Raw genomic sequence first — 24,142 nt, 5'->3', positions numbered from 1 at the left:
TTGGTGTCTCAATAGGTCTTGTGTGACTGTTGTTGGTGTCTCAATGGGTGCTGTGTGAATGTGTTTGATCTTTCAGTGGGTCCTGTGTGACTGCGTTTGATGTCTCAGTAGAGCAATTTTTGACTGTGTTTGGTGTCTCTGTGAGTCCTGTGTGACTGTGTTTGGTGTCTCAGTAGGTCCTGTGTGACTGTGTTTGGTGTCTCAGTAGGTCCTGTGTGACTGTGGTTGGTGTCTCAATAGGTCCTGTGAGACTGTATTTGGTGTCTCTGTGAGTCCACTGTGGCTGTGCTTGGTGTCTCAGTAGGTCCTGTGTGACTGCGTTTGTTGTCTCAGTGGGTTGTGTGTGTCTGTGCTTTGTGTCTCAATCCGTCCTGTTTAACTGTGCCGTGTGCCTCTGTACATCCTTTGTGACTGTGTTTGGTGTCTCAGTGGGTCGTGTGTGACTGTGCTGTGTGTCTCAGTAGGCCCTATGTGACTTTGTTTGGTTGCTCTGTGAGTCATGTATGACTGTGTTTGGTGTCTCAGTCGGTCCTGTGTGACTTGTGTTTTTGTGTCAGTGGGCCCTGTGTGACTGTCCTTGGTGTCTCAGTGGGTCCTGTGTGACAGTATTTGGTGTCTCAGCGGGTCCTCTGTGACTGGCCATGGTGTTTCAATAGGTCCTGTGTGACTGTGTTTGGTGTCTCAGTGGGCCCTGTGTGACTGTGTTTGGTGTCTCAGTGAGTCCTGTATGACTCTGTTTGGTGTCTCTATGGGTCCTGTGTGACTGTGTTTGGTGTCTCAGTGGGCACTGTTTTGTGTCTCTCTGGGTCCTGTATGACTGTGTTTGGTGTCTCAGTGTGTCCTGCGTGACTGTGTATGGTTTCTCAGTGCGCGCTGTGTGACTGTTTGGTGTCTCTGTGGGTCCTGTGTGACTGTGCTTGGTATCTCAGTGTGACTGCGTTTGGTGTCACAGTAGGTCCTTGGAGACTGTGTTTGGAGTCTCTGTGAGTCCTGTGTGACTTTGATTGGTGTCTCAGTGGATCCTGTGATTGTGTCTGGTGTCTCAGTGGGTCCTATGTGACTGTGTTTGGTGTCTGTGTATCCGGTGTGACTGTGCTTGGTGTCTCAATGGGTCCTGAGTTACTGTGTTTGGTGTCTCAGTGGGTCCTGTGTGACTGTGTTTGGTGTCTGTGGATCCGGTGTGACTGTGCTTGGTGTCTCAATAGGTCCTGTGTGCCTGTGTTTGGTGTCTCTGTGAGTGCTGTGTGACGGTGCTTGGTGTCTCAATGGGTCTTGTGTGACGTTGTTTGGCGTCTCAGTGGATCCTGTGTGACTGTGTTTGTTGTCTCAATAAGTCTTATGTGCCTGTGTTTGGTGTCTCTGTGAGTGCTGTGTGACGGTGTTTGGTGTCTCAATGGGCCTTGTGTGACTGTGTTTGGTGTCTTAGTGGGTCTTGTGTGACTGAACCCGGTGTCACAATGGGTCTTGAATGACTGTGCTGCGTGTCTCAGTAGGTCCTATATGACTGTGTTTGGTGTCTCAGTGAGTCCACTGTGTTTGGTGTCTCAGTAGGGCTTGATTAACTGTGTTTGGTGTCTCAGTAGTGCCTGTGTGACTGTGCCTGGTGACTCAGTGGGTCCTGTGTGACTGTGCTTGGTATCTCAGTGAGTCCTGTGTGACAGCGTTTGGTGTCTCAATGGTTCCTATGTGACTGTGTCTGGAGTCTCAGTGAGTCCTGTCCGGACTGCGCTTGGTGTCTCAATGGGTGCTGTGTGAATGTGTTTGATGTCTCAGTCGGTGCTGTGTGACTGTTTGATGTCTCAGTGGGTCCTGTCTGACTGTGTTTAGTGTCTCAGAGGGCCCTGAGTGACTGCGTTTGGTGTCTCAGTGGATCCTATGTGACTGTGATTGGTGTCTCAATAGGTCCTGTGTGACTGTGTTTGGTATCTCTGTGAGTCCTGTGTGACTGTGCTTGGTGTCTCATTGGCTCCTGAGTTATTGTGTTTGGTGTCTCAGTGGGTCCTGTGTGACTGTGTTTGTTGCACAGTGGGCCTGTGTGACTGCGTTTGGTGTTTCAGTGGGTCTTTTGTGACCGTGCTGCATCTCTCAGTAGGTCCTATGTGACTGTGTTTGGTGTCACAATGGTTCCTGTGTGACTGTGTCTGGTGTTTCAGTGAGCCTTGTGTGATTGTGTTCGGAGCCTCAGTAGGTACTGTGTGACTGTACCTGCTGTCTCCGTTGGTCCTCTGTGACTGTGTTTGGTATCCCTGTGGGGCTTGTGTGATTGTATTTGGTGTCTCTGTGAGTCCTGTGTGACTGTTTTTGGTGTCTCAGTAGATCCCGTGTGACTGTGCTTGGTGTCCCAGTGGGTCCTGTGTGGCCGTGTTTGGTACCTCAATGGTTCCTGTGTGACTGTGACTGGTGTCTCAGTGAGTCCCGTGTGACTGTGTTTGGTGTCTCAGTGGGCCCTGTCTGACTGTTTGGTGTCTCTGTGGGTCCTGTGTAACGGTGTTTGGTGTCTCAGTGGATCCTGTGTCACTGTGTTCAGTGTCTCAGTGGGTCCTGTGTGACTGTGCTTGGTGTCTCAATATGTCTTATGTGCCTGTGTTTGGTGTCTCTGTGAGTGCTGTGTGACGGTGCTTGGTCTCTCAATGGGCCTTGTGTGACTGTGTTTGGTGTCTTAGTGGGTCTTGTGTGACTGAGCTCGGTGTCACAATGGGTCTTGTATGACTGTGCTGCGTGTCTCAGTAGGTCCTATATGACTGTGTTTGGTGTCTCAGTGAGTCCAGTGTGACTGTGTTTGGTGTCTCAGTAGGGCTTGATTGACTGTGTTTGGTGTCTCAGTAGGGCCTGTGTGACTGTGCTTGGTGACTCAGTGGGTCCTGTGTGACTGTGTTCGGTGGCTCATTAGGTCCTGTGTGACTACGTTTCTTGTCTCAGTAGTTCCTGTGTGACTGTGTTTGGTTTCTCTGTGAGTCCTATGTGACTGTGTTTGCTGTCTCAGTAGGTCCTGTGTGACTGTGCCTGCTGTCTCAGTACGTCCTCTATCACTGTGTTTGGTATCTCTGTGGGTCCTATGTGACTGTTTGGTATTTCAGTTGGTCCCGTGTGACTGTGTTTGGTGTCTCAGTAGGTCCTGTGTGGCTGTGTTTCTTGTATCAGTGGGCCCTGTGTGACTGTCTTTTATGACTCATTGGGTCCTGTGTGACAGTGTTTGGTGTCTCAGTGGGTCCTGTGTGACTGTGCTTGGTGTCTCAGTGGGTCCTGTGTGACTGTGCTTGGTGTCTCGGTGGGCCCTGTGTGACTGTGTTTGGTGTCTTAGTGGGTGCTGTGTGACAGTGTTCGGAGTCTCTGTTGGTGCTGTGTGAGTGCTTGGTGTCTCAGCGGGTCCTATGTGACTGTGTATGATGTCTCTGTGGGCCCTGTGTGACTGTGTTTGGTGTCTCAGTAGATCCTGTGCGACTGATTGGTTCCTTGGTGAGTCCTGTGTGACTGTGTTTGGTGTCTCAGTAGGCCCTGTGTGACTGTGTTTGGCGTCTCAATGCGTCCTGTGAGACTTTGTTTGGTGTCTCAATGTGTCCTGTGTGATTGTCACTGGTGTCTCAGTGGATCCTGTGTGACTGTGGTTGGTGTCTCAATAGGTCCTGTGAGGCTGTATTTGGTGTCTCTGTGAGTCCACTGTGACTGTGCTTGGTGTCTCAGTGGGTCCTGTGTGACTGTGTTCGGTGTCTCATTAGGTCCTGTGTGAGTACGTTTGTTGTCTCAGTGGGTCGTGTGTGACTGCGTTTGGTGTCTGAATGCGTCCTGTCTGACTGTGCTGTGTGTCGCCGTAGGTCCTATGTGACGGTGTTTGCTGTCTCAGTAGGTCCTGTGTGACTGTGTTTGGTTTCTCTGTGAGTCCTATGTGACTGTGTTTCCTGTCTCAGTTGGTCCTATGTGACTGTGTTTGCTGTCTCAGTAGGTCCTCTACGACTGTATTTGGTATCTCTGTGGGTCCTATGTGACTGTGTTTGGTATTTCAGTTGGTCCCGTGCGACTGTGTTTGGTGTCTCAGTAGGTCCTGTGTGGCTGTGTTTCTTGTATCAGTGGGCCCTGTGTGACTGTCTTTGGTGACTCATTGGGACCTGTGTGACAGTGTTTGGTGTGTCAGTGGGTCCTCTGTGACTGTATTGGTGTCTCAGTGGGCCCTGTGTGACTGTGCTTGATGTCTCAGTGGGTGCTGTGTGACAGTGTTCGGAGACTTTGTAGGTGCTGTGTGAGTGCTTGTTGTCTCATTGGGTCCTGTGTGACAGTGTTTGGTGTGTCAGTGGGTCCTGTGTGACTGTATTGGTGTCTCAGTGGGTCCTGTGTGACAGTGTTTGGTGTGTCAGTGGGTCCTGTGTGACAGTGTTTGGTGTGTCAGTGGGTCCTGTGTGACTGTATTGGTGTCTCAGTGGGTGCTGTGTGACAGTGTTCGGAGTCTCTGTAGGTGCTGTGTGAGTCCTTGGTGTCTCAATGGGTCTTGTGTGACTGTGTTTGATGTCTCAGTGGGTCGTGTGTGACTGTTCTTGGTGTCTCAGTGGGTCCTGTGTGACAGTCTTTGATGTCTCAGTGGGCCCTGTTTGACTGTTTGCTGTTTCTGTGGGTCCTGTGTGACTGTGTTTGGCATCTCAGTGGATCCTGTGCATCTGTGTTTAGCGTCTCAGTGAATCCCTTGTGACTGTGTTTGATGTCTCAGTAAGTCATGCGTGACTGTGTCTGGTGTCTCAGTCGGTCTTGTGTGGCTGTGTTTCTTGTATCACTGGGCCCTGTTTGACTGTCTTTGGTGACTCATTGGGTTCTGCGTGACAGTGTTTGGTGTCTCAGTGGGTCCTGTGTGTCTGTACTTGGTGTCTCAGTGGGCCCTGTGTGACTGTGCTTGGTGTCTCAGTGGGTGCTGTGTGACTGTGTTTGATGTCTCAGTGGGTCCAGTGTGACTGTGTCTGGTGTCTCAGTGGGTCCTGTGTGACTGTGCAAGGTGTCTCAGTCGGTCCTGTGTGATTGTGTTTGTTGTCTCAGTGGGTCATGTGCGACTGTGTTTGGTGTCTCAGTCGGTCCTGTGTGACTGTATTTGGTTTCTCACTGGGTCCTGTGTGACTGTATTTGGTGTCTCTGTGGGTCCTGTGTTACCGTGTTTGGTGTCTCAGTAGGTTCTGTATGACTGTGTTTGGTGTCTCAATGCGTCCTGTGTGATTGTGTCTGATGTCTCAGTGAGTCCTATGTGACTGTGTTTGGTGTCTCAGTAGGTCCTGTGTGACACTGCTTGGTGTCTCAATGGGTATTCTGTGATTGTATTTGGTGTCTCAGTGGGCCCTGTGTGACTGTGTTTGGTGTCTCAGTGGATCCTGTGTGTCTGTGTTTAGCGTCTCAGTGAATCCGGTGTGACTGTGTTTGATGTTTCTGTGAGTCCTGTGTGTCTGTGTTTGGTGTCTCAGTAAGTCATGTGTGACTGTGTCTGGTGTCTCATTGAGTCCTGTATGACTCTGTTTGGTGTCTCTGTGTGCCCTCTGTGACTGTGTTTGGTGTCTCAGTGCGCCCTGCGTGACTGTTTGATGTCTCAGTGGGTCCTGTGTGACTGTGTTCGGTGTCTCAGTTGGTCCTGTGTGATTGTGTTTGTTGTCTCAGTGGGTCATGTGTGACTGTGTTTGATGTCTCGGTGTGTCCTGTGTGACTGTCTTTGGTGTCTCAGTGGTTCCTGCGTGACAGTGTTTGGTGACTCAGTCGGTCTTGTGTGGCTGTGTTTCTTGTATCAGTGGGCCCTGTGTGACTGTCTTTGGTGTCTCATTAGGGCCTGTGTGACAGTGTTTGGTGTTTCAGTGGGTCCTGTGTGACTGTGCTTGGTGTCTCAGTGGGTCCTGTGTGACAGTGTTTGGTGTGTCAGTGGGTCCTGTGTGACTGCATTGGTGTCTCAGTGGGCCCTGTGTGACTGTGCTTGGTGTTTCAGTGGGTGCTCTGTGACAGTGTTCGGAGTCTCAGTTGGTCCTGTGTGATTGTGTTTGTTGTCTCAGTGGATCGTGTGTGACTGTGCTTGGTGTCTCAGTGGGCCCTGTGTGACTGTTTGCTATTTCTGTGGGTCCTTTGTGACTGTGTTTGGTGTCTCAGTGGATCCTGTGTGTCTGTGTTTAGCGTCTCAGTGAATCCGGTGTGACTGTGTTTGATGTCTCAGTAAGTCATGTGTGACTGTGTCTGGTGTCTCAGTGAGTCCTGTACGACTCTGTTTGGTGTCTCTGTGTGTACTGTGTGACTGTGTTTGGTGTTTCAGTGGGCCCTGTGTGACTGTTTGGTGGCTCTGTAGGTCCTGTGTGACTGTGTTTGGTGTCTCAGTGGATCCTGAGTGTCTGTATTTAGCCTCTCAGTGGGTCCGGTGTGACTGTGTTTGGTGCCTCAGTCGGTCCTGTGTGATTTGTTTGTTGTGTCAGTGGGCCCTGTGTGACTGTCTTTGGTGTCTCAGTGGGTCCTGTGTGACTGTGTTTAGTGACTCATTGGGTCCCTTGTGACTGTGTTTGGTATCCCAGTGGGTCCTATGTGACTGTTTGGTATTTCAGTTGGTCCCGTGTGACTGTGTTTGGTGACTCATTGGGTCCTGCGTGACAGTGTTTGGTGTCTCAGTGGGTCCTGTGTGTCTGTGCTTGGTGTGTCAGTGGGTCCTGTGTGACTGTATTGGTGTCTCAGTGGGCCCTGTGTGACTGTGCTTGGTGTCTCAGTAGGTCCTGTGTGACTGTGTTTGATGTCTCAGTGGGTCCTTTGTGACTGTGTTTAGTATCTCTGTGGGTCCTATGTGACTGGGTTTGGTATTTCAGTTGGTCCCGTGTGACTCTGTTTGGTATCTCAGTTGGCCCTGTGTGGCTGTGTTTCTTGTATCAGTGGGCCCTGTGTGACTGTCTTTAGTGACTCATTGGGTCCTGTGTGACTGTATTGGTGTCTCAGTGGGCCCTGTGTGACTGTGCTTGGTGTCTCAGTGGGTGCTGTGTGACAGAGTTTGGAGGCTCTGTAGGTGCTGTGTGAGTGTTTGGTGTCTCAGTGGGTCCTGTGTGATGGTTCTTGGTGTGTCAGTGGGTCCTGTGTGACTGCGTTTTATGTCTCAGTGTGTCCTGTGTGACTGTGCAAGTTGCCTCAGTGGGTCCTGTGTGACTGTGCAAGGTGTCTCAGTGGGTCCTGTGTGACGGTGTCTGGTGTCTCAGTGGGTACAGTGTGACTGTGTTCGGTGTCTCAGTTGGTCCTGTGTGATTGTGTTTGCTATTTCTGTGGGTCCTGTGTGACTGTGTTTGGTGTCTCAGTGGATCCTGTGTGTCTGTGTTTAGCCTCTCAGTGAATCGGGTGTGACTGTGTTTGATGTCTCAGTAAGTCATGCGTGACTGTGTCTGGTGTCTCAGTGAGTCCTGTAAGACTCTGTTTGGTGTCTCTGTGTGTCCTGTGTGACTGTGTTTGGTGTCTCAGTAAGTCATGCATGACTGTGTCTGGTGTCTCAGTGAGTCCTGTATGACTCTGTTTGGTGTCTTTGTGTGTCCTCTCTGACTGTGTTTGGTCTCTCAGTGCGCCCTGTGTGACTGTTTGATGTCTCAGTTGGTAATGTGTGACTGTGTTTGGTGTCTCAGTTGGTCCTGTGTGATTGTGTTTGTTGTCTCAGTGGGTCATGTGTGACTGTGTTTGATGTCTCAATGGGCCCTGTGTGACTGTCCTTGGTGTCTCATTGGGTCCTGTGTGACTGTGTTTGGTGTCTCAGTGGGTCCTGTGTGACTGTGCTTGGTGTCTCAGTGGGTCCTGTGTGACTGTGCTTGGTGTCTCAGTGGGTCCTGTGTGACTGTGCTTGGTGTCTCAGTGGGCCCTGTGTGACTGTGCTTGGTGTCTTAGTGGGTGCTGTGTGACAGTGTTCGGAGTCTCTGTTGGTGCTGTGTGAGTGCTTGGTGTCTCAGCGGGTCCTATATGACTGAGTTTGGTGTCTCAGTAGATCCTGTGCGACTGTGATTGGTTTCTTGGTGAATCCTGTGTGACTGTGTTTGGTGTCTCAGTAGGTCCTGTGTGACTGTGTTTGGTCTCTCAATGCATCCGGTGAGACTTTGTTTGGTGTCTCAATGTGTCCTGTGTGATTGTGTCTTGGTGTCTCAGTGAATCCTGTGTGACTGTGTTTGGTGTCTCAGTTGGTCCTATGCGACTCTGTTTTGTTGCTCAGTAGGTCCTGTGTGACTGTGTTTGGTGTCTCAGTAAGTCATGTGTGACTGTGTCTGGTGTCTCATTGAGTCCTGTATGACTCTGTTTGGTGTCTCTGTGTGCCCTCTGTGACTGTGTTTGGTGTCTCAGTGCGCCCTGCGTGACTGTTTGATGTCTCAGTGGGTCCTGTGTGACTGTGTTCGGTGTCTCAGTTGGTCCTGTGTGATTGTGTTTGTTGTCTCAGTGGGTCATGTGTGACTGTGTTTGATGTCTCGGTGTGTCCTGTGTGACTGTCTTTGGTGTCTCAGTGGTTCCTGCGTGACAGTGTTTGGTGACTCAGTCGGTCTTGTGTGGCTGTGTTTCTTGTATCAGTGGGCCCTGTGTGACTGTCTTTGGTGTCTCATTAGGGCCTGTGTGACAGTGTTTGGTGTTTCAGTGGGTCCTGTGTGACTGTGCTTGGTGTCTCAGTGGGTCCTGTGTGACAGTGTTTGGTGTGTCAGTGGGTCCTGTGTGACTGCATTGGTGTCTCAGTGGGCCCTGTGTGACTGTGCTTGGTGTTTCAGTGGGTGCTCTGTGACAGTGTTCGGAGTCTCAGTTGGTCCTGTGTGATTGTGTTTGTTGTCTCAGTGGATCGTGTGTGACTGTGCTTGGTGTCTCAGTGGGCCCTGTGTGACTGTTTGCTATTTCTGTGGGTCCTTTGTGACTGTGTTTGGTGTCTCAGTGGATCCTGTGTGTCTGTGTTTAGCGTCTCAGTGAATCCGGTGTGACTGTGTTTGATGTCTCAGTAAGTCATGTGTGACTGTGTCTGGTGTCTCAGTGAGTCCTGTACGACTCTGTTTGGTGTCTCTGTGTGTACTGTGTGACTGTGTTTGGTGTTTCAGTGGGCCCTGTGTGACTGTTTGGTGGCTCTGTAGGTCCTGTGTGACTGTGTTTGGTGTCTCAGTGGATCCTGAGTGTCTGTATTTAGCCTCTCAGTGGGTCCGGTGTGACTGTGTTTGGTGCCTCAGTCGGTCCTGTGTGATTTGTTTGTTGTGTCAGTGGGCCCTGTGTGACTGTCTTTGGTGTCTCAGTGGGTCCTGTGTGACTGTGTTTAGTGACTCATTGGGTCCCTTGTGACTGTGTTTGGTATCCCAGTGGGTCCTATGTGACTGTTTGGTATTTCAGTTGGTCCCGTGTGACTGTGTTTGGTGACTCATTGGGTCCTGCGTGACAGTGTTTGGTGTCTCAGTGGGTCCTGTGTGTCTGTGCTTGGTGTGTCAGTGGGTCCTGTGTGACTGTATTGGTGTCTCAGTGGGCCCTGTGTGACTGTGCTTGGTGTCTCAGTAGGTCCTGTGTGACTGTGTTTGATGTCTCAGTGGGTCCTTTGTGACTGTGTTTAGTATCTCTGTGGGTCCTATGTGACTGGGTTTGGTATTTCAGTTGGTCCCGTGTGACTCTGTTTGGTATCTCAGTTGGCCCTGTGTGGCTGTGTTTCTTGTATCAGTGGGCCCTGTGTGACTGTCTTTAGTGACTCATTGGGTCCTGTGTGACTGTATTGGTGTCTCAGTGGGCCCTGTGTGACTGTGCTTGGTGTCTCAGTGGGTGCTGTGTGACAGAGTTTGGAGGCTCTGTAGGTGCTGTGTGAGTGTTTGGTGTCTCAGTGGGTCCTGTGTGATGGTTCTTGGTGTGTCAGTGGGTCCTGTGTGACTGCGTTTTATGTCTCAGTGTGTCCTGTGTGACTGTGCAAGTTGCCTCAGTGGGTCCTGTGTGACTGTGCAAGGTGTCTCAGTGGGTCCTGTGTGACGGTGTCTGGTGTCTCAGTGGGTACAGTGTGACTGTGTTCGGTGTCTCAGTTGGTCCTGTGTGATTGTGTTTGCTATTTCTGTGGGTCCTGTGTGACTGTGTCTGGTGTCTCAGTGAGTCCTGTAAGACTCTGTTTGGTGTCTCTGTGGGTCCTGTGTGAGTGCTTGGTGTCTCAGCGGGTCCTATATGACTGAGTTTGGTGTCTCAGTAGATCCTGTGCGACTGTGATTGGTTTCTTGGTGAATCCTGTGTGACTGTGTTTGGTGTCTCAGTAGGTCCTGTGTGACTGTGTTTGGTCTCTCAATGCATCCGGTGAGACTTTGTTTGGTGTCTCAATGTGTCCTGTGTGATTGTGTCTTGGTGTCTCAGTGAGTCCTGTGTGACTGTGTTTGGTGTCTCAGTTGGTCCTATGCGACTCTGTTTTGTTGCTCAGTAGGTCCTGTGTGACTGTGCGTGTTGTCTCAGTGGATCGTGCGTGACTGTGTTTGGTGTCTGAATGCGTCCTGTCTGACTGTGCTGTGTCTCGCACTAGGTCCTATGTGACTGTGTTTGCTGTCTCAGTAGGTCCTGTGTGACTGTGTTTGGTTTCTCTGTGAGTCCTATGTGACTGTGTTTGCTGTCTCAGTAGGTCCTATGTGACTGTGTTTGCTGTCTCAGTAGGTCCTCTGCGACTGTGTTTGGTATCTCTGTGGGTCCTATGTGACTGTGTTTGGTATTTCAGATGGTCCCATGTGACTGTGTTTGGTGTCTCAGTAGGTCCTGTGTGACGGTGCTTGGTGTGTCAGTGGGTCCTGTGTGACTGTATTGGTGTCTCAGTGGGCCCTGTGTGACTGTCTTTAGCTACTCATTGGGTCTGTGTGACAGTGCTTGGTGTCTCAGTGGGTCCTGTGTGACGGTGCTTGTTGTGTCAGTGGGTCCTGTGTGACTGTATTGGTGTCTCAGTGGGCCCTGTGTGACTGTGCTTGGTGTCTCAGTGGGTGCTATGTGACAGAGTTCGGAGTCTTTGTAGGTGCTGTGTGAGTGTTTGGAGTCTCAGTGGGTCCTGTGTGACTGTGTTCGATGTCTCATTAGGTGCTGTGTAACTACGTTTGTTGTCTCAGTGGGTCATGTGTGACTGTGTTTGGTGTTTGAATGCGTCCTGTCTGACTGTGCTGTGTCTCGCAGTAGGTCCTATGTGACTGTGTTTGCTGTCTCAGTAGGTCCTGTGTGACTGTGTTTGGTTTCTCTGTGAGTCCTATGTGACTGTGTTTGCTGTCTCAGTAGGTCCTCTGCGACTGTGTTTGGTATCTCTGTGGGGCTTATGTGACTGTGCTTGGTGTGTCAGTGGGTCCTGTGTGACTGTATTGGTGTCTCAGTGGGCCCTGTGTGACTGTCTTTAGCTACTCATTGGGTCCTGCGTGACAGTGTTTGGTGTCTCAGTGGGTCCTGTGTGACGGTGCCTGGTGTGTCAGTGGGTCCTGTGTGACTGTATTGGTGTCTCAGTGAGCCCTGTGTGACTGTGCTTGGTGACTTAGTGGGTGCTGTGTGACAGTGTTCGGATTCTCTGTAGGTGCTGTGTGAGTGCTTGGTGTCTCAATGGGTCCTGTGTGACTGTGTTTGATGTCTCAGTGGGTCCTGTGTGACTTTGCTTGGTGTCTCAGTGGGTCGTGTGTGACTGTGCTTGGTGTCTCAATGGGTCCTGTGTGACTGTGTTTAGCCGTCTCAGTGAATCCGGTGTGACTGTGTTTAATGTCTCAGTAAGCCATGCGTGACTGTGTCTGGTGTCTCAGTGAGTCCTGTATGACTCTGTTTGGTGTCTCTGTGTGTCCTGTGTGACTGTGTTTGGTGTCTCAGTGCACCCTGTGTAACTGTTTGGTGTCTCTGTGGGTCCTGTGTGACTGTGTTTGGTGTCTCAGTGGATCCTGTGTGTCTGTATTTAGCCCCTCAGCGGGTCCGTTGTGACTGTGTTTGGTGCCTCTGTGTATCCTGTGTGACTGTGCTTGGTGTCTCAATAGGTCTTATGTGACTGTCTTTGGTTTCTCAGTGGGCCCTGTGTGACAGTGTTTGATGTCTCAGTGGGTCCTGTCTGACTGTGTTTAGTGTCTCAGTGGGTCCTATGTGACTGTGTTTGGTATTTCAGTTGGTCCTGTGTGACTGTGTTTGGTGTCTCAGTCGGTCTTGTGTGGCAGTGTTTCTTGTATCAGTGGGCACTGTGTGACTGTCTTTGGTGACTCATTGGGTCCTGTATGAAAGTGTTTGGTGTCTCAGTGGGTCCTGTGTGTCTGTTCTTGGTGTGTCAATGGGTCCTGTGTGACTGTATTGGTGTCTCAGTGGATCCTGTGTGTCTGTATTTAGCGTCTCATCGGGTCCGGTGTGACTGTGTTTGGTGCCTCTGTGGAGCCTGTGTGACTGTGCTTCGTGTCTCAATAGGTCTTGTGTGACTGTGTTTGGTGTCTCTGTGAGTCCTGTATGACTGTGCTTGGTGTCTCAGTGGATCCTGTGTGACTGTGCTTGGTGTCGCCGTGAGTCCTGTATGACTCTGTTTGGTGTCTGTGTGTGTCCTGTCTGACTGTTTATGGTGTCTCAGTGCCCCCTGTGTGACTGTTTGGTGTCCCTGGGTCCTGTGTGACTGTGTTTGGTGTCTCAGTGGGTCTTGTGTGACTGTGCTGTGTGTCTCAGTAGGTCCTATGTGACTTTGTTTGGTTGCTCTGTGAGTCCTGTATGACTGTGTTTGGTGTCTCTGTCGGTCCTGTGTGACAGTATTTGGTGTCTCAGTGGGCCCTGTCTGACTGTGTCTGGTGTCTCAGTGGGTCCTGTGTGACAGTATTTGGTGTCTCAGTGGGCCCTGTGTGACTGTGTCTGGTGTCTCAGTGAGTCCTGTATGACTGTGTTTGGTGTCTCTATGGGTCCTGAATGACTCTGTTTGGTGTCTCTATGGGTCCTGTGTGACTGTGTTTGGTGTCTCAGTGGGCACTGTTTTGTGTCTCTGTGGGTCTTGTATGACTGTGTTTGGTGTCTCAGTGGGTCCGGTGTGACTGTGTTTGGTGCCTCTGTGGAGCCCGTGTGACTGTGCTTGGTGTCTCAATAGGTCTTGTGTGACTGTTGTTGGTGTCTCAATGGGTGCTGTGTGAATGTGTTTGATCTTTCAGTGGGTCCTGTGTGACTGCGTTTGATGTCTCAGTAGAGCAATTTTTGACTGTGTTTGGTGTCTCTGTGAGTCCTGTGTGACTGTGTTTGGTGTCTCAGTAGGTCCTGTGTGACTGTGTTTGGTGTCTCAGTAGGTCCTGTGTGACTGTGGTTGGTGTCTCAATAGGTCCTGTGAGACTGTATTTGGTGTCTCTGTGAGTCCACTGTGGCTGTGCTTGGTGTCTCAGTAGGTCCTGTGTGACTGCGTTTGTTGTCTCAGTGGGTTGTGTGTGTCTGTGCTTTGTGTCTCAATCCGTCCTGTTTAACTGTGCCGTGTGCCTCTGTACATCCTTTGTGACTGTGTTTGGTGTCTCAGTGGGTCGTGTGTGACTGTGCTGTGTGTCTCAGTAGGCCCTATGTGACTTTGTTTGGTTGCTCTGTGAGTCATGTATGACTGTGTTTGGTGTCTCAGTCGGTCCTGTGTGACTTGTGTTTTTGTGTCAGTGGGCCCTGTGTGACTGTCCTTGGTGTCTCAGTGGGTCCTGTGTGACAGTATTTGGTGTCTCAGCGGGTCCTCTGTGACTGGCCATGGTGTTTCAATAGGTCCTGTGTGACTGTGTTTGGTGTCTCAGTGGGCCCTGTGTGACTGTGTTTGGTGTCTCAGTGAGTCCTGTATGACTCTGTTTGGTGTCTCTATGGGTCCTGTGTGACTGTGTTTGGTGTCTCAGTGGGCACTGTTTTGTGTCTCTCTGGGTCCTGTATGACTGTGTTTGGTGTCTCAGTGTGTCCTGCGTGACTGTGTATGGTTTCTCAGTGCGCGCTGTGTGACTGTTTGGTGTCTCTGTGGGTCCTGTGTGACTGTGTTTGGTGTCTCAGTGGATCCTGTGTGTCCGTATTTAGTGTCTCAGTAGGTCCTGTGTGACTGTGGTTGTTGTCTCAATAGGTCCTGCAAGGCTGTATTTGGTGTATCTGTGAGTCCACTGTGGCTGTGCTTGGTGTCTCAGTGGGTCCTGTGTGACTGTGTTCGGTGTCTCAGTAGGTCCTGTGTGACTGCGTTTGATGTCTCAGTACAGCAATTTTTGACTGTGTTTGGTGTCTCAGTGCGCGCTGTGTGACTGTGTTTGGTGTCTCTGTGGGTCCTGTGTGACTGTGTTTGGTGTCTCAGTGGATCCTGTGTGTCTGTATTTAGTATCTCAGTAGGTCCTGTGTGACTGTGGTTGGTGTCTCAATAGGTCCTGTGAGACTGTATTTGGTGTCTCTGTGAGTCCACTGTGGCTGTGCTTGGTGTCTCAGTGGGTCCTGTGTGACTGTGTTCGGTGTCTCAGTAGGTCCTGTGTGACTGCATTTGTTGTCTCAGTGGGTCGTGTGTATCTGTGCTTTATGTCTCAATCCGTCCTGTTTGACTGTGCCGTGTGCCTCTGTACGTCCTTTGTGACTGTGTTTGGTGTCTCAGTGGGCCCTGTGTGACTGTGTTTGGTGTCTCAGTGGGTCCTGTGTGACTGTCTTTGGTGTCTCATAAGGCCATTTTTGACTGTGTTTGGTGTCTCTGTGAGTCCTGTGTGACTGTGTTTGGTGTCTCAGTAGGTCCTGTGTGACTGTGTTTGGTGTCTCAATGCGTCCTGTGTGAATGTGTTTTGTTTCTCAGTAGGTCCTGTGTGACTGTGGTTGGTGTCTCAATAGGTACTGTGAGACTGTATTTGGTGTCTCTGTGAGTCCACTGTGGCTGTGCTTGGTGTCTCAGTGGGTCCTGTGTGACAGTATTTGGTGTCTCAGTGGGTCCTCTGTGACTGGGCATGGTGTTTCAATAGGTCCTGTGTGACTGTGTCTGGTGTCTCAGTGAGTCCTGTATGACTCTGTTTGGTGTCTCTGTGGGTCCTGTGTGACTGTGTTTGGTGTCTCAGTGAGTCCTGTATGACTCTGTTTGGTGTCTCTATGGGTCCTGTGTGACTGTGTTTGGTGTCTCAGTGGGCAATGTTTTGTGTCTCTGTGGGTCCTGTATGACTGTGTTTGGTGTCTCAGAGAGTCCTGTGTGACTGTGTTTGGTGTCTGTGTGTGTCCTGCGTGACTATGTATGGTATCTCAGTGCGTGCTGTGTGACTGTTTGGTGTCTCTGTGGGTCCTGTGTGACTTTGTTTGGTGTCTCAGTGGAACCTGTGTCTCTGTATTTAGTGTCTCAGTGGGTCCGGTGTGACTGTGTTTGGTGCCTCTGTGGAGCCTGTGTGACTAAGCTTGGTGTCTCAATAGGTCTTGTGTGACTGCGTTTGGTGTCTCTGTGAGTCCTGTATGACTGTGCTTGGTGTCTCAGTGGATCCTGTGTGACTGCGTTTGATGTCTCAGTAGGCCATTTTTGACTGTGTTTGGTGTCTCTGTGAGTCCTGTGTGACTGTGTTTGGTGTCTCAATAGGTCCTGTGTAACTGTGTTTGGTGTCTCAATGCGTCCTGTGTGACTGTGTTTGGTGTCTCAGTGGGTCCTATGTGACTGTGTTTTGTTTCTCAGTAGGTCCTGTGTGACTGTTGTTGCTGTCTCAATAGGTCCTGTGAGACTGTATTTGGTGTCTCTGTGAGTCCACTGTGGCTGTGCTTGGTGTCTCAGTGGGTTCTGTGTGACTGTGTTCGGTGTCTCAGTAGGTCCTGTGTGACTGCGTTTGTTGTCTCAGTGGGTCGTGTGTGTCTGTGCTTTGTGTCTCAATCCGTCCTGTTTAACTGTGCCGTGTGCCTTTGTATGTCCTTTGTGACTGTGTTTGGTGTCTCAGTGGGCCCTGTGTGACTGTGTTTGGTGTCTCAGTGGGTCTTGTGTGACTGTGCTGTGTGTCTCAGTAGGTCCTATGTGACTTTGTTTGGTTGCTCTGTGAGTCATGTATGACTGTGTTTATCGTCTCAGTCGGTCCTGTGTGACTTGTGTTTTTGTGTTAGTGGGCCCTGTGTGACTGTCCTTGGTGTCTCAGTGGGTCCTGTGTGACAGTATTTGGTGTCTCAGTGGGTCCTCTGTGACTGGGCATGGTGTTTCAATAGGTCCTGTATGACTCTGTTTGGTGTCTCTATGGGTCCTGTGTGACTGTGTTTGGTGTCTCAGTGGGCACTGTTTTGTGTCTCTCTGGGTCCTGTATGACTGTGTTTGGTGTCTCAGTGTGTCCTGTGTGACTGTGTTTGGTGTCTGTGTGTGTCCTGCGTGACTGTGTATGGTATCTCAGTGCGTGCTGTGTGACTGTTTGGTGTCTCTGTGGGTCCTGTGTGACTGTGTTTGGTGTCTCAGTGGATCCTGTGTGTCTGTATTTAGTGTCTCAGTAGGTCCTGTGTGACTGTGGTTGGTGTCTCAATAGGTCCTATGAGACTGTATTTGGTGTCTCTGTGAGTCCACTGTGGCTGTGCTTGGTGTCTCAGTGGGTCCTGTGTGACTGCGTTTGTTGTCTCAGTGGGTCGTGTGTGTCTGTGCTTTGTGTCTCAGTCCGTCCTGTTTGACTGTGCCGTGTGCCTCTGTACGTCCTTTGTGACTGTGTTTGGTGTCTCAGTGGGTCCTGTGTGACTGTGTTTGTTGTCTCAGTGGGTCTTGTGTGACTGTGCTGTGTGTCTCAGTAGGTCCTATGTTACTTTGTTTGGTTGCTCTGTGAGTCCTGTATGACTGTGTTTGGTGTCTCAGTCGGTCCTGTGTGACTGTCCTTGGTGTCCCAGTGGGTCCTGTGTGACAGTATTTGGTGTCTCAGTGGGTCCTCTGTGTGACTGTGTCTGGTGTCTCAGTGAGTCCTGTATGACTCTGTTTGGTGTTTCAATAGGTCCTGTGTGACTGTGTCTGGTGTCTCAGTGAATCCTGTATGACTCTGTTTGGTGTCTCTATGGGTCCTGTGTGACTGTGTTTGGTGTCTCAGTGAGTCCTGTATGACTCTGTTTGGTGTCTCTATGGGTTCTGTGTGACTGTGTTTGGTGTCTCTATGGGTCCTGTGTGACTGTGTTTGGTGTCTCAGTGGGCACTGTTTTGTGTCTCTGTGGGTCCTGTATGACTGTGTTTGGTGTCTCAGTGTGTCCTGTGTGACTGTGTTTGGTGTCTGTGTGTGTCCTGCGTGACTATGTATGGTATCTCAGTGCGCACTGTGTGACTGTTTGGTGTCTCTATGGGTTCTGTGTGACTGTGTTTGGTGTCTCTATGGGTCCTGTGTGACTGTGTTTGGTGTCTCAGTGGGCACTGTTTTGTGTCTCAGTGTGTCCTGTATGACTGTGTTTGGTGTCTCAGTGTGTCCTGTGTGACTGTGTTTGGTGTCTGTGTGTGTCCTGCGTGACTATGTATGGTATCTCAGTGCGCACTGTATGACTGTTTGGTGTCTCTGTGGGTCCTGTGTGACTGTGTTTGGTGTCTCAGTGAATCCTGTGTGTCTGTATTTAGTGTCTCAGTGGGTCCGGTGTGACTGTGTTTGGTGCCTCTGTGGAGCCTGTGTGACTGTGCTTGGTGTCTCAATAGGTCTTGTGTGACTGCGTTTGGTGTCTCTGAGAGTCCTGTATGACTGTGCTTGGTGTCTCAGTGGATCCTGTGTGACTGTGTTTGGTGTCCCAATGGGTGTTGTGTGAATGTGTTTGATGTCTCAGTGGATCCTGTGTGTCTGTATTTAGTGTCTCAGTAGGCCATTTTTGACTGTGTTTGGTGTCTCAATAGGTCCTGTGAGACTGTATTTGGTGTCTCTGTGAGTCCACTGTGGCTGTGCTTGGTGTCTCAGTGGGTCCTGTGTGACAGTATTTGGTGTCTCAGTGGGTCCTCTGTGACTGGGCATGGTGTTTCAATAGGTCCTGTGTGACTGTGTCTGGTGTCTCAGTGAGTCCTGTATGACTCTGTTTGGTGTCTCTATGGGTCCTGTGTGACTGTGTTTGGTGTCTCAGTGAGTCCTGTATGACTCTGTTTGGTGTCTCTATGGGTCCTGTGTGACTGTGTTTGGTGTCTCAGTGGGCAATGTTTTGTGTCTCTGTGGGTCCTGTATGACTGTGTTTGGTGTCTCAGAGTGTCCTGTGTGACTGTGTTTGGTGTCTGTGTGTGTCCTGCGTGACTATGTATGGTATCTCAGTGCGCACTGTGAGAATGTTTGGTGTCTCTGTGGGTCCTGTGTGACTTTGTTTGGTGTCTCAGTGGAACCTGTGTCTCTGTATTTAGTGTCTCAGTGGGTCCGGTGTGACTGTGTTTGGTGCCTCTGTGGAGCCTGTGTGACTAAGCTTGGTGTCTCAATAGGTCTTGTGTGACTGCGTTTGGTGTCTCTGTGAGTCCTGTATGACTGTGCTTGGTGTCTCAGTGGATCCTGTGTGACTGCGTTTGATGTCTCAGTAGGCCATTTTTGACTGTGTTTGGTGTCTCTGTGAGTCCTGTGTGACTGTGTTTGGTGTCTCAATAGGTCCTGTGTAACTGTGTTTGGTGTCTCAATGCGTCCTGTGTGACTGTGTTTGGTGTCTCAGTGGGTCCTATGTGATTGTGTTTTGTTTCTCAGTAGGTCCTGTGAGACTGTGGTTGCTGTCTCAATAGGTCCTGTGAGACTGTATTTGGTGTCTCTGTGAGTCCACTGTGGCTGTGCTTGGTGTCTCAGTGGGTCCTGTGTGACTGTGTTCGGTGTCTCAGTACGTCCTGTGTGACTGCGTTTGTTGTCTCAGTGGGTCGTGTGTGTCTGTGCTTTGTGTCTCAATCCGTCCTGTTTAACTGTGCCGTGTGCCTTTGTATGTCCTTTGTGACTGTGTCTGGTGTCTCTATGGGTCCTGTGTGACTGTGTTTGGTGTCTCTATGGGTCCTGTGTGACTGTGTTTGGTGTCTCAGTGGGCACTGTTTTGTGTCTCTGTGGGTCCTGTATGACTGTGTTTTGTGTCTCAGTGTGTCCTGTGTGACTGTGTTTGGTGTCTGTGTGTGTCCTGCGTGACTATGTTTGGTATCTCAGTGCGCACTGTGTGACAGTATTTGGTGTCTCAGTGGGTCCTCTGTGACTGTGTCTGGTGTCTCAGTGAATCCTGTGTGTCTGTATTTAGTGTCTCAGTGGGTCCGGTGTGACTGTGTTTGGTGCCTCTGTGGAGCCTGTGTGACTGTGCTTGGTGTCTCAATAGGTCTTGTGTGACTGCGTTTGGTGTCTCTGTGAGTCCTGTATGACTGTGCTTGGTGTCTCAGTGGATCCTGTGTGACTGTGTTTGGTGTCTCAATGGGTGTTGTGTGAATGTGTTTGATGTCTCAGTGGGTCCTGTGTGACTGCGTTTGATGTCTCAGTAGGCCATTTTTGACTGTGTTTGGTGTCTCTGTGAGTCCTGTGTGACTGTGTTTGTTGTCTCAGTAGGTCCTGTGTGACTGTGTTTGGTGTCTCAATGCGTCCTGTGTGAATGTGTTTTGTTTCTCAGTAGGTCCTGTGTGATTGTGGTTGGTGTCTCAATAGGTCCTGTGAGACTGTATTTGGTGTCTCTGTGAGTCCACTGTGGCTGTGCTTGGTGTCTCAGTGGGTCCTGTGTGACTGTGTTCGGTGTCTCAGTGGGTCTTGTGTGACTGCGTTTGTTGTCTCAATGGGTCTTGTGTGACTGTGCTGTGTGTCTCAGTAGGTCCTATATGACTTTGTTTGGTTGCTCTGTGAGTCCTGTATGACTGTGTTTGGTGTTTCAGTCGGTCCTGTATGACTTGTTTTTTTGTGTCAGTGGGCCCTGTGTGACTGTCTTTTGTGTCTCAGTGGGTCCTGTGTGACAGTATTTGGTGTCTCAGTGGGTTCTCTGTGACTGGGCATGGTGTTTCAAAAGGTCTTGTGTGACTGTGTTTGGTGTCTCAGTGGGCCCTGTGTGACTGTGTCTGGTGTCTCAGTGAGTCCTGTATGACTCTGTTTGGTGTCTCTATGGGTCCTGTGTGACTGTGTGTGGTGTCTCAGTGGGCACTGTTTGGTGTCTCTGTGGGTCCTGTGTGACTGTGTTTGGTGTCTCAGTGGGTCCTGCGTGACTGTGTTTGGTGTCTCAGTGGGTCCTGCGTGACTGTGTTTGGTGTCTCAGCGGGTCCTGTGTGACTGTGTTTGGTGTTTCGGCGTGTGTCATGCGCCTGTGTTTGGTTGTTCACTGTATCGCATGTGACACACAGGCACAGTGAGTGGAGACTAAGTGCAGTAACCAGGGAGTTAAAGCAGGGGAAGTGGGCCCCAGCAAAATCATCGAAAAAGCAACATCTGCAAAGTGGCTTCAATGATCTCACAACCATGGAAGGAGCCAATCGGTGAATTGCTGTACATGTACATGTTTCTAGCTAACAATCTAGAAAGTAGAGGCATGGAAGGGCACCTCAGCCCCCTGAAATGTGCATGCTGTGCCAGGTAGAACGACCACATGTGCAGGAATTACTGTCAGCTGGAACAGCTTGAGCTTTGGGGACTGCATTTTACAGGTGGGGGCGGCTGACACTCTACCTCCGTCATTGCAAGAGGCTACGAGCGGCCGATGCACTGAGTGGAAACCCACCCCAATGCCATAGCATGCTGCCAATGGGCTAAACAGGCCAAGAATGGCACTTCTGCCCCTCAGTGGGAAGAAGTCCCGTCGTTGAGAGCTGCCAGCCAATCTGATTGTCGCATCAACTGTGTTATGGGGGTTACTCAGGGAGACTTAATTGGCTGGAGGCAGGCCTTCCACCTCTCAATTGGGAGGAAAACCCACTTTAGAAAGCTGTGGCCACCATTGGGTCTACAAGCAGTCCCACCAGTCTAAGTGCCGGAGCCAAAGTAACCAGGTAAGAACAGAGTCCTGCAGTGGGTAAAGAAGGAAAGGCCCGATTTGGGGAGGGGGTAGGGGTGGTGAGTTAAGAGGGTCGTGATGGCAAGGCCAGATGGGAAGGGAGCACCTGAGGAGGCAGACATTGGAGGGGGATGGCGCCCAATCTAGAAAAGGGGCCAGTGATTGAGGTGTCCCCCCACTTCTCCCACTGGAGGCCTGAGCAGGGTGAGCTGCTGGGATTCCCCCTTACAATGGACTGCAGGGAATGTGAGGAGGAACTTAGTTACACAGCAAATGGTAATGATCTGCAGCTCACTGCTCATGAGGGTGGTGAAAGTGAGACAAAGAATAATTTCAAAAAGAAATTGGATGGCACTTAAGAGAAACAAACTTATAGGAAATCAGGGATAGAGGTGGGAATGGGGCTGACTAGGTTGCTCTACAGGGAGCTGGCATGGACTCGATGGGATGAATGGCCTCCTTCTATGCTGTAAAGACTTTGGGCAGAGGATTTATGGGGTTTTTTTTTTCAGATTTCCAGCATCCGCAGTATTTTGCTTTGTTTCAGCATAACTTCCCTGCTTTTGTACTTAATACCTTTATTTCTGAAGCCTAAAATCTAATATGTTTTGCTAACTGCTCTTTCAATATGTCCTTCCACCTTCAAAGATCAATGCACATGGAACCCCCGGTCCCTCTGTTCCTGCTCACTCTTTAGAACTGTGTCATTAAGTCTATATTGCCTCTGTCTATCCCTTCTCCAAAGTGCATCACCTCACCTTTCTCTGTATTAAATTCCATCTGTCACTTGTCCGCTCACTCTGCTAGCCTATCTCTATCCTGTTGCAGTCGATTGGTATCACCCTCACTGTTCGCCTCGGGTTTGGAATCATTGACAAATTTTGAAATTTTACTCTGTGTTCCAATATCCAATCCATTTATATATATATATATCAGAACAAGCAGTGGTCCTAGCAAAACACCACTGTCTACCATCCACCAGTCTGAAAAACAACAACTTACAATGACTGTCCTTTAGCCAATTTTTATCCAAGCTGACACTGACCCTCCTATTCCACAAGCCTCAATTTTGTTAACCAGCCTTTTATGTCGTACTTTGTCAAACGCTTTCTTAAAATCCATACAGACTACATCCACTGTATTCCCTTCATCAACCTCTCCCAAAAATCTTAATTAGATTAGTCATGCCCTGCAGTTTTGTCTATTATAAATCCATGCTGGCTCTCCTTAATTAACCCAAACTTCTCCAAGTGCCTGTTGATTTTTTTCCCTGATTATTGTTACTCACAGAATCAGGATCATGGAATTGTTACAGCACAGATATTAAAATGCATGTGGTTTTGCTGGAATGTCCTTATATCCTTTCTTGAATAAGGGTGTCCCTTTTTGCCACTCTCTAGCTCTCCCCCATTTCTGGGGAAAATTGGAAAACTATGACAAGCCCTTCCGCTATCTTGATTCCCACTTCCTTTAGAAACCAGGGGTGCAAGCCACCTGAACCAGGCGACTTATTCACCCTAAACATAGCCAGCCTTTCCAGTACATTCTCCTTATCAATTTTCACTCCATCAATTACCTCAACCTCTATCAGCATCCTCTCCCTTAGTAAACACCAATACAACGTACTCAAGTAGTATCCTAGGCTTGTCCTATGTCTCTAAGTATATATCACCCTCTTTGTCCCTAATAGTTCCTATTTTGATTAAATTAATATGAGAGAGGAGGTATTAAGGGGTTTAATGTCATTGAAAGTGGATCCAAAATTGGCTCAGAGACAGGAAGTAAAGGGTAATAGTGAATGGGTGTTTTTGTGACTGGAAGCCTGTTTCCAGTGAGGTTCAAAAGACTCAATTACCTTACTGTTTGTGGCATATATCAATGAATTGGACTTGAATGCAGGGAACATGATTAATTAGTTTGCAGACGATACAAAAATTGGCCGTGTGGTTTATGAAGAAGAAAAAAGCTGTAGACTGCAGGAAATATCAATGCACTAGTCAGATGGGTGGGACAGTGGCAAATGGAGTTCAATCCAGGGAAGTGTGAGGTAATGCATTAGGGAAGCCTAACAAGGGAGCACACAACAAACAATAGGATACTAAGTGGTGTAGAGGAACTGAGGGACCTTGGAGTGCATGCCATTGATCCCTGAAGGTGGCTGGAGAGGTGGATAAGGTGGTTAAGTGGCACACGGCATATTTACCCTTATTTGGCAAGGCATAGAACATAAGAGCAAGGAGGTTCTGCTGGAACTATATCAAACAGTTAGGCCAAGGCTGGAGTAGTACATGCAGTTTTAGTCATTGCACTATTGGAAAGATGTGATTGCACTACAGAGGGTACAGAGGAGATTTACAAGGATGTTGCCGGGACTGGGGAATTATAGTTATGAGGAAAGATTGGATAGGCCGGGGTTGTTTTCTTTGGAACAGAGGAGACCGAATGGGAGACCTAATTGTAGGGTTAAAAATTGTGAGGGGCCTATATAGAGTCGATAGGAAGGCCCAATCCCCTATCATTGAAGGGTCCATAACCAGGGGCATAGATTGAGGGTAAGAAGTGGGAGGTTTAGATGAGATTTGAGGGGAAGTTTTTTCACCCAGAGGGTGCTGGGGATCTGGAACTCACTGCCTGAAAGGGTGCTAAAGGCAGAAACCCTCATAACATTCAAAAAGCACTTTGATATGCACCTGAAGTGCCATAGCCTACAAGGCTATGGACCAAGAGCTAGAAAGTGGGATTAGGCTGAATAACTCTTTGACAGCTGGCAACGAGCTGAATGGCCTCTTTCTGTGCTATCAATTTCTATGATTCTATGACTGTGTTTGATGTCTTGGAGTGTTACAGTGTGACTGATGGTATTATCCTTCTCCAGGCCTCTCAGTCTGCTTGAATCATTAACACTCACCCAGTGCCGACATTTCAGAAGGATGTTCAGGAAAACTCCTGCGATGTTCTGTATCTGTTTCACGGAGAGCAGCTGAGCCAAATCTGCAGAGGAATGGGCTGAAAGTCCAAGCTCCACCAGGTGCCCCAAGAGCAGTCCCAGCTCCTGCCAATGAGCAAAGACAATCCGTCACACCTTCCCCCAACTTCTGTTTTGCTGATTTGCTACGAGTGCTGATCACCTTCCAGAACCTCAACAAATGCTGGACACTGAATGGAACTATGGGTGGCGGCCATTCACCAACACCTCACCCAATGCCCCCATGTGTGCTGGCCCCTCACCAAAATCTCACCAAATGCCCCACGTGTGCTGGCCACTCTCCAACACGTCACCCAATGCCCCATGTGTGAATTGAGACAATGGAATCAGGGCCAGAATTTTATAGAGCTTGAGCGGGTGCGTGACTGACCCAAATTCAGTGAAATCGCACAAGACGACGTCAGGCACACGTCCCGA

General features: G+C 49.6%; 1 protein-coding gene across 1 annotated transcript in view; it reads right to left on the bottom strand.

Annotated features, from left to right (window-relative positions):
• LOC144687161 (tRNA (32-2'-O)-methyltransferase regulator THADA) overlaps window positions 1–24,142 on the bottom strand; it is a 173,443-nt gene that overhangs the window by 55,754 nt on the left and 93,547 nt on the right. The window contains exon 13 of the mRNA XM_078552901.1: window positions 23,648–23,791. Coding sequence (XP_078409027.1) covers window positions 23,648–23,791 — 144 coding nt within the window. The remainder of the gene's footprint in view (window positions 1–23,647; window positions 23,792–24,142) is intronic.

Source organism: Cetorhinus maximus, chromosome 12, assembly GCF_964194155.1.
Source record: "Cetorhinus maximus chromosome 12, sCetMax3.hap1.1, whole genome shotgun sequence".
Taxonomy (NCBI): Eukaryota; Metazoa; Chordata; class Chondrichthyes; order Lamniformes; family Cetorhinidae; genus Cetorhinus; species Cetorhinus maximus.
Note: the sequence above shows the minus strand (reverse complement) of the source record. Positions and strands in the feature narration are given on the sequence as shown.